At 63.0% G+C, this 13,613-nt stretch overlaps 2 protein-coding genes across 2 annotated transcripts; both read left to right on the plus strand.

Annotated features, from left to right (window-relative positions):
• Window positions 1-139: 139 nt before the first annotated feature.
• Window positions 140-5,016, plus strand: LSM04_007020 (uncharacterized protein; the record flags this gene model as incomplete). Its single annotated transcript, XM_067330684.1, has 2 exons — window positions 140-4,853; window positions 4,928-5,016. 2 exons carry the CDS (start codon window positions 140-142, stop codon window positions 5,014-5,016), a joined length of 4,803 nt encoding a protein of 1,600 aa, XP_067190333.1.
• Window positions 5,017-5,063: 47 nt separating this feature from the next.
• LSM04_003901 (uncharacterized protein) lies at window positions 5,064-13,579 on the plus strand (the record flags this gene model as incomplete). The annotated part of the gene is made up of 2 exons (XM_067330695.1): window positions 5,064-13,128; window positions 13,203-13,579. The coding sequence occupies 2 exons, from the start codon at window positions 5,064-5,066 to the stop codon at window positions 13,577-13,579; spliced, it is 8,442 nt and encodes a 2,813-aa protein (XP_067190304.1).
• Window positions 13,580-13,613: the final 34 nt, after the last annotated feature.

Here is a 13,613-nt window from a genome sequence, read left to right on the forward strand (position 1 = left end):
GCTGCAATGTATTATTAATTGGGGAAACAAGAGAACCACCACCTACGCTTTGAACCTTCCTCACCTCCTGCTGATTATTCACACAACCAGTAAGTTGATCCATGCTTATAGAGAACACCAATGCTTCAGCGTATTCAATATGGTAACCTTGGAGGGAAGCCTGCACCAATATAACTCTATCGTCCCTCATTCGATACAAAGAAAACCCATCCTGAAGTTCAGACAAATAAGAGCCACTGCGCTGCTGCTGCTCTCACGTGGCTCTTCAGATGCCGAACTGCTGCTGGCCTCTGCGCTGCTGCTGCTCTCACGTGGCTCTTCAGATGCCGAGCTGCTGCTGGCCTCTGCGCTGCTGCTGCTCTCACGTGGCTCTTCAGATGCCGAACTGCTGCTGGCCTCTGCGCTGCTGCTGCTCTCACGTGGCTCTTCAGGTGCCGAGCTGCTGCTGGCCTCTGCGCTGCTGCTGCTCTCACGTGGCTCTTCAGATGCCGAGCTGCTGCTGGCCTCTGCGCTGCTGCTGCTCTCACGTGGCTCTTCAGATGCCGAGCTGCTGCTGGCCTCTGCGCTGCTGCTGCTCTCACGTGGCTCTTCAGATGCCGAGCTGCTGCTGGCCTCTGCGCTGCTGCTGCTCTCACGTGGTTGTTCAGGTGCCGAGCTGCTGCTGGCCTCTGCGCTGCTGCTGCTCTCACGTGGCTCTTCAGGTGCCGAGCTGCTGCTGGCCTCTGCGCTGCTGCTGCTCTCACGTGGCTCTTCAGATGCCGAACTGCTGCTGGCCTCTGCGCTGCTGCTGCTCTCACGTGGCTCTTCAGATGCCGAACTGCTGCTGGCCTCTGCGCTGCTGCTGCTCTCACGTGGCTCTTCAGATGCCGAACTGCTGCTGGCCTCTGCGCTGCTGCTGCTCTCACGTGGCTCTTCAGGTGCCGAGCTGCTGCTGGCCTCTGCGCTGCTGCTGCTCTCACGTGGCTCTTCAGATGCCGAGCTGCTGCTGGCCTCTGCGCTGCTGCTGCTCTCACGTGGCTCTTCAGATGCCGAACTGCTGCTGGCCTCTGCGCTGCTGCTGCTCTCACGTGGCTCTTCAGATGCCGAACTGCTGCTGGCCTCTGCGCTGCTGCTGCTCTCACGTGGCTCTTCAGATGCCGAACTGCTGCTGCTGGCCTCTGCGCTGCTGCTGCTCTCACGTGGCTCTTCAGATGCCGAACTGCTGCTGGCCTCTGCGCTGCTGCTGCTCTCACGTGGCTCTTCAGGTGCCGAACTGCTGCTGCTGGCCTCTGCGCTGCTGCTGCTCTCACGTGGCTCTTCAGATGCCGAACTGCTGCTGGCCTCTGCGCTGCTGCTGCTCTCACGTGGCTCTTCAGATGCCGAGCTGCTGCTGGCCTCTGCGCTGCTGCTGCTCTCACGTGGCTCTTCAGATGCCGAGCTGCTGCTGGCCTCTGCGCTGCTGCTGCTCTCACGTGGCTCTTCAGATGCTGAGCTGCTGCTGGCCTCTGCGCTGCTGCTGCTCTCACGTGGCTCTTCAGATGCCGAACTGCTGCTGGCCTCTGCGCTGCTGCTGCTCTCACGTGGCTCTTCAGATGCCGAGCTGCTGCTGGCCTCTGCGCTGCTGCTGCTCTCACGTGGCTCTTCAGATGCCGAACTGCTGCTGGCCTCTGCGCTGCTGCTGCTCTCACGTGGCTCTTCAGATGCCGAGCTGCTGCTGGCCTCTGCGCTGCTGCTGCTCTCACGTGGCTCTTCAGATGCCGAACTGCTGCTGGCCTCTGCGCTGCTGCTGCTCTCACGTGGCTCTTCAGATGCCGAGCTGCTGCTGGCCTCTGCGCTGCTGCTGCTCTCACGTGGCTCTTCAGATGCCGAGCTGCTGCTGGCCTCTGCGCTGCTGCTGCTCTCACGTGGCTCTTCAGATGCCGAACTGCTGCTGGCCTCTGCGCTGCTGCTGCTCTCACGTGGCTCTTCAGATGCCGAACTGCTGCTGGCCTCTGCGCTGCTGCTGCTCTCACGTGGCTCTTCAGATGCCGAACTGCTGCTGGCCTCTGCGCTGCTGCTGCTCTCACGTGGCTCTTCAGATGCCGAACTGCTGCTGGCCTCTGCGCTGCTGCTGCTCTCACGTGGCTCTTCAGATGCCGAACTGCTGCTGGCCTCTGCGCTGCTGCTGCTCTCACGTGGCTCTTCAGATGCTGAGCTGCTGCTGGCCTCTGCGCTGCTGCTGCTCTCACGTGGCTCTTCAGATGCCGAACTGCTGCTGGCCTCTGCGCTGCTGCTGCTCTCACGTGGCTCTTCAGATGCCGAACTGCTGCTGGCCTCTGCGCTGCTGCTGCTCTCACGTGGCTCTTCAGATGCCGAACTGCTGCTGGCCTCTGCGCTGCTGCTGCTCTCACGTGGCTCTTCAGATGCCGAACTGCTGCTGGCCTCTGCGCTGCTGCTGCTCTCACGTGGCTCTTCAGATGCCGAACTGCTGCTGGCCTCTGCGCTGCTGCTGCTCTCACGTGGCTCTTCAGATGCCGAACTGCTGCTGGCCTCTGCGCTGCTGCTGCTCTCACGTGGCTCTTCAGATGCCGAACTGCTGCTGGCCTCTGCGCTGCTGCTGCTCTCACGTGGCTCTTCAGATGCCGAACTGCTGCTGGCCTCTGCGCTGCTGCTGCTCTCACGTGGCTCTTCAGATGCCGAGCTGCTGCTGGCCTCTGCGCTGCTGCTGCTCTCACGTGGCTCTTCAGATGCCGAACTGCTGCTGGCCTCTGCGCTGCTGCTGCTCTCACGTGGCTCTTCAGATGCCGAACTGCTGCTGGCCTCTGCGCTGCTGCTGCTCTCACGTGGCTCTTCAGATGCCGAACTGCTGCTGGCCTCTGCGCTGCTGCTGCTCTCACGTGGCTCTTCAGATGCCGAGCTGCTGCTGGCCTCTGCGCTGCTGCTGCTCTCACGTGGCTCTTCAGATGCCGAACTGCTGCTGGCCTCTGCGCTGCTGCTGCTCTCACGTGGCTCTTCAGATGCTGAGCTGCTGCTGGCCTCTGCGCTGCTGCTGCTCTCACGTGGCTCTTCAGATGCCGAACTGCTGCTGGCCTCTGCGCTGCTGCTGCTCTCACGTGGCTCTTCAGATGCCGAGCTGCTGCTGGCCTCTGCGCTGCTGCTGCTCTCACGTGGCTCTTCAGATGCCGAACTGCTGCTGGCCTCTGCGCTGCTGCTGCTCTCACGTGGCTCTTCAGATGCCGAACTGCTGCTGGCCTCTGCGCTGCTGCTGCTCTCACGTGGCTCTTCAGATGCCGAACTGCTGCTGGCCTCTGCGCTGCTGCTGCTCTCACGTGGCTCTTCAGATGCCGAGCTGCTGCTGGCCTCTGCGCTGCTGCTGCTCTCACGTGGCTCTTCAGATGCCGAACTGCTGCTGGCCTCTGCGCTGCTGCTGCTCTCACGTGGCTCTTCAGATGCCGAACTGCTGCTGGCCTCTGCGCTGCTGCTGCTCTCACGTGGCTCTTCAGATGCCGAACTGCTGCTGGCCTCTGCGCTGCTGCTGCTCTCACGTGGCTCTTCAGATGCCGAGCTGCTGCTGGCCTCTGCGCTGCTGCTGCTCTCACGTGGCTCTTCAGATGCCGAACTGCTGCTGGCCTCTGCGCTGCTGCTGCTCTCACGTGGCTCTTCAGATGCCGAGCTGCTGCTGGCCTCTGCGCTGCTGCTGCTCTCACGTGGCTCTTCAGATGCCGAACTGCTGCTGGCCTCTGCGCTGCTGCTGCTCTCACGTGGCTCTTCAGATGCCGAACTGCTGCTGGCCTCTGCGCTGCTGCTGCTCTCACGTGGCTCTTCAGATGCCGAACTGCTGCTGGCCTCTGCGCTGCTGCTGCTCTCACGTGGCTCTTCAGATGCTGAGCTGCTGCTGGCCTCTGCGCTGCTGCTGCTCTCACGTGGCTCTTCAGATGCCGAACTGCTGCTGGCCTCTGCGCTGCTGCTGCTCTCACGTGGCTCTTCAGATGCCGAACTGCTGCTGGCCTCTGCGCTGCTGCTGCTCTCACGTGGCTCTTCAGATGCCGAGCTGCTGCTGGCCTCTGCGCTGCTGCTGCTCTCACGTGGCTCTTCAGATGCCGAGCTGCTGCTGGCCTCTGCGCTGCTGCTGCTCTCACGTGGCTCTTCAGATGCCGAACTGCTGCTGGCCTCTGCGCTGCTGCTGCTCTCACGTGGCTCTTCAGATGCCGAGCTGCTGCTGGCCTCTGCGCTGCTGCTGCTCTCACGTGGCTCTTCAGATGCCGAACTGCTGCTGGCCTCTGCGCTGCTGCTGCTCTCACGTGGCTCTTCAGATGCCGAACTGCTGCTGGCCTCTGCGCTGCTGCTGCTCTCACGTGGCTCTTCAGATGCCGAGCTGCTGCTGGCCTCTGCGCTGCTGCTGCTCTCACGTGGCTCTTCAGATGCCGAACTGCTGCTGGCCTCTGCGCTGCTGCTGCTCTCACGTGGCTCTTCAGATGCCGAACTGCTGCTGGCCTCTGCGCTGCTGCTGCTCTCACGTGGCTCTTCAGATGCCGAACTGCTGCTGGCCTCTGCGCTGCTGCTGCTCTCACGTGGCTCTTCAGATGCCGAACTGCTGCTGGCCTCTGCGCTGCTGCTGCTCTCACGTGGCTCTTCAGATGCCGAACTGCTGCTGGCCTCTGCGCTGCTGCTGCTCTCACGTGGCTCTTCAGATGCTGAGCTGCTGCTGGCCTCTGCGCTGCTGCTGCTCTCACGTGGCTCTTCAGATGCCGAACTGCTGCTGGCCTCTGCGCTGCTGCTGCTCTCACGTGGCTCTTCAGATGCCGAACTGCTGCTGGCCTCTGCGCTGCTGCTGCTCTCACGTGGCTCTTCAGATGCCGAACTGCTGCTGGCCTCTGCGCTGCTGCTGCTCTCACGTGGCTCTTCAGATGCCGAACTGCTGCTGGCCTCTGCGCTGCTGCTGCTCTCACGTGGCTCTTCAGATGCTGAGCTGCTGCTGCTCTCACGTGGCTCTTCAGATGCCGAACTGCTGCTGGCCTCTGCGCTGCTGCTGCTCTCACGTGGCTCTTCAGATGCTGAGCTGCTGCTGGCCTCTGCGCTGCTGCTGCTCTCACGTGGCTCTTCAGATGCCGAGCTGCTGCTGGCCTCTGCGCTGCTGCTGCTCTCACGTGGCTCTTCAGATGCCGAACTGCTGCTGGCCTCTGCGCTGCTGCTCTCACGTGGCTCTTCAGATGCCGAACTGCTGCTGGCCTCTGCGCTGCTGCTGCTCTCACGTGGCTCTTCAGATGCCGAGCTGCTGCTGGCCTCTGCGCTGCTGCTGCTCTCACGTGGCTCTTCAGATGCCGACTGCTGCTGGCCTCTCCTCTTGGCTCTTCAGATGCCGAACTGCTGCTGGCCTCTGCGCTGCTGCTGCTCTCACGTGGCTCTTCAGATGCCGAACTGCTGCTGGCCTCTGCGCTGCTGCTGCTCTCACGTGGCTCTTCAGATGCCGAACTGCTGCTGGCCTCTGCGCTGCTGCTGCTCTCACGTGGCTCTTCAGATGCCGAACTGCTGCTGGCCTCTGCGCTGCTGCTGCTCTCACGTGGCTCTTCAGATGCCGAACTGCTGCTGGCCTCTGCGCTGCTGCTGCTCTCACGTGGCTCTTCAGATGCCGAACTGCTGCTGGCCTCTGCGCTGCTGCTGCTCTCACGTGGCTCTTCAGATGCCGAACTGCTGCTGGCCTCTGCGCTGCTGCTGCTCTCACGTGGCTCTTCAGATGCCGAACTGCTGCTGGCCTCTGCGCTGCTGCTGCTCTCACGTGGCTCTTCAGATGCCGAACTGCTGCTGGCCTCTGCGCTGCTGCTGCTCTCACGTGGCTCTTCAGATGCCGAACTGCTGCTGGCCTCTGCGCTGCTGCTGCTCTCACGTGGCTCTTCAGATGCCGAGCTGCTGCTGGCCTCTGCGCTGCTGCTGCTCTCACGTGGCTCTTCAGATGCCGAACTGCTGCTGGCCTCTGCGCTGCTGCTGCTCTCACGTGGCTCTTCAGATGCCGAACTGCTGCTGGCCTCTGCGCTGCTGCTGCTCTCACGTGGCTCTTCAGATGCCGAACTGCTGCTGGCCTCTGCGCTGCTGCTCTCACGTGGCTCTTCAGATGCCGAACTGCTGCTGGCCTCTGCGCTGCTGCTGCTCTCACGTGGCTCTTCAGATGCCGAACTGCTGCTGGCCTCTGCGCTGCTGCTGCTCTCACGTGGCTCTTCAGATGCCGAACTGCTGCTGGCCTCTGCGCTGCTGCTGCTCTCACGTGGCTCTTCAGATGCCGAACTGCTGCTGGCCTCTGCGCTGCTGCTGCTCTCACGTGGCTCTTCAGATGCCGAGCTGCTGCTGGCCTCTGCGCTGCTGCTGCTCTCACGTGGCTCTTCAGATGCCGAACTGCTGCTGGCCTCTGCGCTGCTGCTGCTCTCACGTGGCTCTTCAGATGCCGAACTGCTGCTGGCCTCTGCGCTGCTGCTGCTCTCACGTGGCTCTTCAGATGCCGAACTGCTGCTGGCCTCTGCGCTGCTGCTGCTCTCACGTGGCTCTTCAGATGCCGAACTGCTGCTGGCCTCTGCGCTGCTGCTGCTGGCTCTTCAGATGCCGAGCTGCTGCTGGCCTCTGCGCTGCTGCTGCTCTCACGTGGCTCTTCAGATGCCGAACTGCTGCTGGCCTCTGCGCTGCTGCTGCTCTCACGTGGCTCTTCAGATGCCGAACTGCTGCTGGCCTCTGCGCTGCTGCTGCTCTCACGTGGCTCTTCAGATGCCGAACTGCTGCTGGCCTCTGCGCTGCTGCTGCTCTCACGTGGCTCTTCAGATGCCGAACTGCTGCTGGCCTCTGCGCTGCTGCTGCTCTCACGTGGCTCTTCAGATGCCGAGCTGCTGCTGGCCTCTGCGCTGCTGCTGCTCTCACGTGGCTCTTCAGATGCCGAACTGCTGCTGGCCTCTGCGCTGCTGCTGCTCTCACGTGGCTCTTCAGATGCCGAACTGCTGCTGGCCTCTGCGCTGCTGCTGCTCTCACGTGGCTCTTCAGATGCCGAACTGCTGCTGGCCTCTGCGCTGCTGCTGCTCTCACGTGGCTCTTCAGATGCCGAACTGCTGCTGGCCTCTGCGCTGCTGCTGCTCTCACGTGGCTCTTCAGATGCCGAACTGCTGCTGGCCTCTGCGCTGCTGCTGCTCTCACGTGGCTCTTCAGATGCCGAACTGCTGCTGGCCTCTGCGCTGCTGCTGCTCTCACGTGGCTCTTCAGATGCCGAGCTGCTGCTGGCCTCTGCGCTGCTGCTGCTCTCACGTGGCTCTTCAGATGCCGAACTGCTGCTGGCCTCTGCGCTGCTGCTGCTCTCACGTGGCTCTTCAGATGCCGAACTGCTGCTGGCCTCTGCGCTGCTGCTGCTCTCACGTGGCTCTTCAGATGCCGAGCTGCTGCTGGCCTCTGCGCTGCTGCTGCTCTCACGTGGCTCTTCAGATGCCGAACTGCTGCTGGCCTCTGCGCTGCTGCTGCTCTCACGTGGCTCTTCAGATGCCGAACTGCTGCTGGCCTCTGCGCTGCTGCTGCTCTCACGTGGCTCTTCAGATGCCGAACTGCTGCTGGCCTCTGCGCTGCTGCTGCTCTCACGTGGCTCTTCAGATGCCGAGCTGCTGCTGGCCTCTGCGCTGCTGCTGCTCTCACGTGGCTCTTCAGATGCCGAACTGCTGCTGGCCTCTGCGCTGCTGCTGCTCTCACGTGGCTCTTCAGATGCCGAACTGCTGCTGGCCTCTGCGCTGCTGCTGCTCTCACGTGGCTCTTCAGATGCCGAACTGCTGCTGCTGGCCTCTGCGCTGCTGCTGCTCTCACGTGGCTCTTCAGATGCCGAACTGCTGCTGGCCTCTGCGCTGCTGCTGCTCTCACGTGGCTCTTCAGATGCCGAACTGCTGCTGGCCTCTGCGCTGCTGCTGCTCTCACGTGGCTCTTCAGATGCCGAACTGCTGCTGGCCTCTGCGCTGCTGCTGCTCTCACGTGGCTCTTCAGATGCCGAACTGCTGCTGGCCTCTGCGCTGCTGCTGCTCTCACGTGGCTCTTCAGATGCCGAACTGCTGCTGGCCTCTGCGCTGCTGCTGCTCTCACGTGGCTCTTCAGATGCCGAACTGCTGCTGGCCTCTGCGCTGCTGCTGCTCTCACGTGGCTCTTCAGATGCCGAACTGCTGCTGGCCTCTGCGCTGCTGCTGCTCTCACGTGGCTCTTCAGATGCCGAGCTGCTGCTGGCCTCTGCGCTGCTGCTGCTCTCACGTGGCTCTTCAGATGCCGAACTGCTGCTGGCCTCTGCGCTGCTGCTGCTCTCACGTGGCTCTTCAGATGCCGAACTGCTGCTGGCCTCTGCGCTGCTGCTGCTCTCACGTGGCTCTTCAGATGCCGAACTGCTGCTGGCCTCTGCGCTGCTGCTGCTCTCACGTGGCTCTTCAGATGCCGAGCTGCTGCTGGCCTCTGCGCTGCTGCTGCTCTCACGTGGCTCTTCAGATGCCGAGCTGCTGCTGGCCTCTGCGCTGCTGCTGCTCTCACGTGGCTCTTCAGATGCCGAACTGCTGCTGGCCTCTGCGCTGCTGCTGCTCTCACGTGGCTCTTCAGATGCCGAACTGCTGCTGGCCTCTGCGCTGCTGCTGCTCTCACGTGGCTCTTCAGATGCCGAACTGCTGCTGGCCTCTGCGCTGCTGCTGCTCTCACGTGGCTCTTCAGATGCCGAACTGCTGCTGGCCTCTGCGCTGCTGCTGCTCTCACGTGGCTCTTCAGATGCCGAACTGCTGCTGGCCTCTGCGCTGCTGCTGCTCTCACGTGGCTCTTCAGATGCCGAGCTGCTGCTGGCCTCTGCGCTGCTGCTGCTCTCACGTGGCTCTTCAGATGCCGAACTGCTGCTGGCCTCTGCGCTGCTGCTGCTCTCACGTGGCTCTTCAGATGCCGAACTGCTGCTGGCCTCTGCGCTGCTGCTGCTCTCACGTGGCTCTTCAGATGCCGAACTGCTGCTGGCCTCTGCGCTGCTGCTGCTCTCACGTGGCTCTTCAGATGCCGAACTGCTGCTGGCCTCTGCGCTGCTGCTGCTCTCACGTGGCTCTTCAGATGCCGAACTGCTGCTGGCCTCTGCGCTGCTGCTGCTCTCACGTGGCTCTTCAGATGCCGAACTGCTGCTGGCCTCTGCGCTGCTGCTGCTCTCACGTGGCTCTTCAGATGCCGAACTGCTGCTGGCCTCTGCGCTGCTGCTGCTCTCACGTGGCTCTTCAGATGCCGAGCTGCTGCTGGCCTCTGCGCTGCTGCTGCTCTCACGTGGCTCTTCAGATGCCGAACTGCTGCTGGCCTCTGCGCTGCTGCTGCTCTCACGTGGCTCTTCAGATGCCGAACTGCTGCTGGCCTCTGCGCTGCTGCTGCTCTCACGTGGCTCTTCAGATGCCGAACTGCTGCTGGCCTCTGCGCTGCTGCTGCTCTCACGTGGCTCTTCAGATGCCGAACTGCTGCTGGCCTCTGCGCTGCTGCTGCTCTCACGTGGCTCTTCAGATGCCGAACTGCTGCTGGCCTCTGCGCTGCTGCTGCTCTCACGTGGCTCTTCAGATGCCGAGCTGCTGCTGGCCTCTGCGCTGCTGCTGCTCTCACGTGGCTCTTCAGATGCCGAACTGCTGCTGGCCTCTGCGCTGCTGCTGCTCTCACGTGGCTCTTCAGATGCCGAGCTGCTGCTGGCCTCTGCGCTGCTGCTGCTCTCACGTGGCTCTTCAGATGCCGAACTGCTGCTGGCCTCTGCGCTGCTGCTGCTCTCACGTGGCTCTTCAGATGCCGAGCTGCTGCTGGCCTCTGCGCTGCTGCTGCTCTCACGTGGCTCTTCAGATGCCGAACTGCTGCTGGCCTCTGCGCTGCTGCTGCTCTCACGTGGCTCTTCAGATGCCGAGCTGCTGCTGGCCTCTGCGCTGCTGCTGCTCTCACGTGGCTCTTCAGATGCCGAACTGCTGCTGGCCTCTGCGCTGCTGCTGCTCTCACGTGGCTCTTCAGATGCCGAACTGCTGCTGGCCTCTGCGCTGCTGCTGCTCTCACGTGGCTCTTCAGATGCCGAACTGCTGCTGGCCTCTGCGCTGCTGCTGCTCTCACGTGGCTCTTCAGATGCCGAGCTGCTGCTGGCCTCTGCGCTGCTGCTGCTCTCACGTGGCTCTTCAGATGCCGAACTGCTGCTGGCCTCTGCGCTGCTGCTGCTCTCACGTGGCTCTTCAGATGCCGAACTGCTGCTGGCCTCTGCGCTGCTGCTGCTCTCACGTGGCTCTTCAGATGCCGAACTGCTGCTGGCCTCTGCGCTGCTGCTGCTCTCACGTGGCTCTTCAGATGCCGAGCTGCTGCTGGCCTCTGCGCTGCTGCTGCTCTCACGTGGCTCTTCAGATGCCGAACTGCTGCTGGCCTCTGCGCTGCTGCTGCTCTCACGTGGCTCTTCAGATGCCGAACTGCTGCTGGCCTCTGCGCTGCTGCTGCTCTCACGTGGCTCTTCAGATGCCGAACTGCTGCTGGCCTCTGCGCTGCTGCTGCTCTCACGTGGCTCTTCAGATGCCGAACTGCTGCTGGCCTCTGCGCTGCTGCTGCTCTCACGTGGCTCTTCAGATGCTGAGCTGCTGCTGGCCTCTGCGCTGCTGCTGCTCTCACGTGGCTCTTCAGATGCCGAACTGCTGCTGGCCTCTGCGCTGCTGCTGCTCTCACGTGGCTCTTCAGATGCCGAACTGCTGCTGGCCTCTGCGCTGCTGCTGCTCTCACGTGGCTCTTCAGATGCCGAACTGCTGCTGGCCTCTGCGCTGCTGCTGCTCTCACGTGGCTCTTCAGATGCCGAGCTGCTGCTGGCCTCTGCGCTGCTGCTGCTCTCACGTGGCTCTTCAGATGCCGAACTGCTGCTGGCCTCTGCGCTGCTGCTGCTCTCACGTGGCTCTTCAGATGCCGAGCTGCTGCTGGCCTCTGCGCTGCTGCTGCTCTCACGTGGCTCTTCAGATGCCGAACTGCTGCTGGCCTCTGCGCTGCTGCTGCTCTCACGTGGCTCTTCAGATGCCGAACTGCTGCTGGCCTCTGCGCTGCTGCTGCTCTCACGTGGCTCTTCAGATGCCGAACTGCTGCTGGCCTCTGCGCTGCTGCTGCTCTCACGTGGCTCTTCAGATGCTGAGCTGCTGCTGGCCTCTGCGCTGCTGCTGCTCTCACGTGGCTCTTCAGATGCCGAGCTGCTGCTGGCCTCTGCGCTGCTGCTGCTCTCACGTGGCTCTTCAGATGCCGAACTGCTGCTGGCCTCTGCGCTGCTGCTGCTCTCACGTGGCTCTTCAGATGCCGAACTGCTGCTGGCCTCTGCGCTGCTGCTGCTCTCACGTGGCTCTTCAGATGCCGAACTGCTGCTGGCCTCTGCGCTGCTGCTGCTGCTCTCACGTGGCTCTTCAGATGCTGAACTGCTGCTGGCCTCTGCGCTGCTGCTGCTCTCACGTGGCTCTTCAGATGCCGAACTGCTGCTGGCCTCTGCGCTGCTGCTGCTCTCACGTGGCTCTTCAGATGCCGAACTGCTGCTGGCCTCTGCGCTGCTGCTGCTCTCACGTGGCTCTTCAGATGCCGAACTGCTGCTGGCCTCTGCGCTGCTGCTGCTCTCACGTGGCTCTTCAGATGCCGAACTGCTGCTGGCCTCTGCGCTGCTGCTGCTCTCACGTGGCTCTTCAGATGCCGAACTGCTGCTGGCCTCTGCGCTGCTGCTGCTCTCACGTGGCTCTTCAGATGCCGAACTGCTGCTGGCCTCTGCGCTGCTGCTGCTCTCACGTGGCTCTTCAGATGCCGAGCTGCTGCTGGCCTCTGCGCTGCTGCTGCTCTCACGTGGCTCTTCAGATGCCGAACTGCTGCTGGCCTCTGCGCTGCTGCTGCTCTCACGTGGCTCTTCAGATGCCGAACTGCTGCTGGCCTCTGCGCTGCTGCTGCTCTCACGTGGCTCTTCAGATGCCGAACTGCTGCTGGCCTCTGCGCTGCTGCTGCTCTCACGTGGCTCTTCAGATGCCGAACTGCTGCTGGCCTCTGCGCTGCTGCTGCTCTCACGTGGCTCTTCAGATGCCGAACTGCTGCTGGCCTCTGCGCTGCTGCTGCTCTCACGTGGCTCTTCAGATGCCGAACTGCTGCTGGCCTCTGCGCTGCTGCTGCTCTCACGTGGCTCTTCAGATGCCGAACTGCTGCTGGCCTCTGCGCTGCTGCTGCTCTCACGTGGCTCTTCAGATGCCGAACTGCTGCTGGCCTCTGCGCTGCTGCTGCTCTCACGTGGCTCTTCAGATGCCGAACTGCTGCTGGCCTCTGCGCTGCTGCTGCTCTCACGTGGCTCTTCAGATGCCGAACTGCTGCTGGCCTCTGCGCTGCTGCTGCTCTCACGTGGCTCTTCAGATGCCGAACTGCTGCTGGCCTCTGCGCTGCTGCTGCTCTCACGTGGCTCTTCAGATGCTGAGCTGCTGCTGGCCTCTGCGCTGCTGCTGCTCTCACGTGGCTCTTCAGATGCCGAACTGCTGCTGGCCTCTGCGCTGCTGCTGCTCTCACGTGGCTCTTCAGATGCCGAACTGCTGCTGGCCTCTGCGCTGCTGCTGCTCTCACGTGGCTCTTCAGATGCCGAACTGCTGCTGGCCTCTGCGCTGCTGCTGCTCTCACGTGGCTCTTCAGATGCCGAACTGCTGCTGGCCTCTGCGCTGCTGCTGCTCTCACGTGGCTCTTCAGATGCTGAGCTGCTGCTGGCCTCTGCGCTGCTGCTGCTCTCACGTGGCTCTTCAGATGCCGAACTGCTGCTGGCCTCTGCGCTGCTGCTGCTCTCACGTGGCTCTTCAGATGCCGAACTGCTGCTGGCCTCTGCGCTGCTGCTGCTCTCACGTGGCTCTTCAGATGCCGAACTGCTGCTGGCCTCTGCGCTGCTGCTGCTCTCACGTGGCTCTTCAGATGCCGAACTGCTGCTGGCCTCTGCGCTGCTGCTGCTCTCACGTGGCTCTTCAGATGCCGAGCTGCTGCTGGCCTCTGCGCTGCTGCTGCTCTCACGTGGCTCTTCAGATGCCGAACTGCTGCTGGCCTCTGCGCTGCTGCTGCTCTCACGTGGCTCTTCAGATGCCGAACTGCTGCTGGCCTCTGCGCTGCTGCTGCTCTCACGTGGCTCTTCAGATGCCGAACTGCTGCTGGCCTCTGCGCTGCTGCTGCTCTCACGTGGCTCTTCAGATGCCGAGCTGCTGCTGGCCTCTGCGCTGCTGCTGCTCTCACGTGGCTCTTCAGATGCCGAGCTGCTGCTGGCCTCTGCGCTGCTGCTGCTCTCACGTGGCTCTTCAGATGCCGAACTGCTGCTGGCCTCTGCGCTGCTGCTGCTCTCACGTGGCTCTTCAGATGCCGAACTGCTGCTGGCCTCTGCGCTGCTGCTGCTCTCACGTGGCTCTTCAGATGCCGAACTGCTGCTGGCCTCTGCGCTGCTGCTGCTCTCACGTGGCTCTTCAGATGCCGAACTGCTGCTGGCCTCTGCGCTGCTGCTGCTCTCACGTGGCTCTTCAGATGCCGAACTGCTGCTGGCCTCTGCGCTGCTGCTGCTCTCACGTGGCTCTTCAGATGCCGAACTGCTGCTGGCCTCTGCGCTGCTGCTGCTCTCACGTGGCTCTTCAGATGCTGAGCTGCTGCTGGCCTCTGCGCTGCTGCTGCTCTCA

This window comes from Trypanosoma melophagium, assembly GCF_022059095.1.
Source record: "Trypanosoma melophagium isolate St. Kilda chromosome Unknown ctg28segment0, whole genome shotgun sequence".
NCBI classification, from domain to species: Eukaryota; Euglenozoa; class Kinetoplastea; order Trypanosomatida; family Trypanosomatidae; genus Trypanosoma; species Trypanosoma melophagium.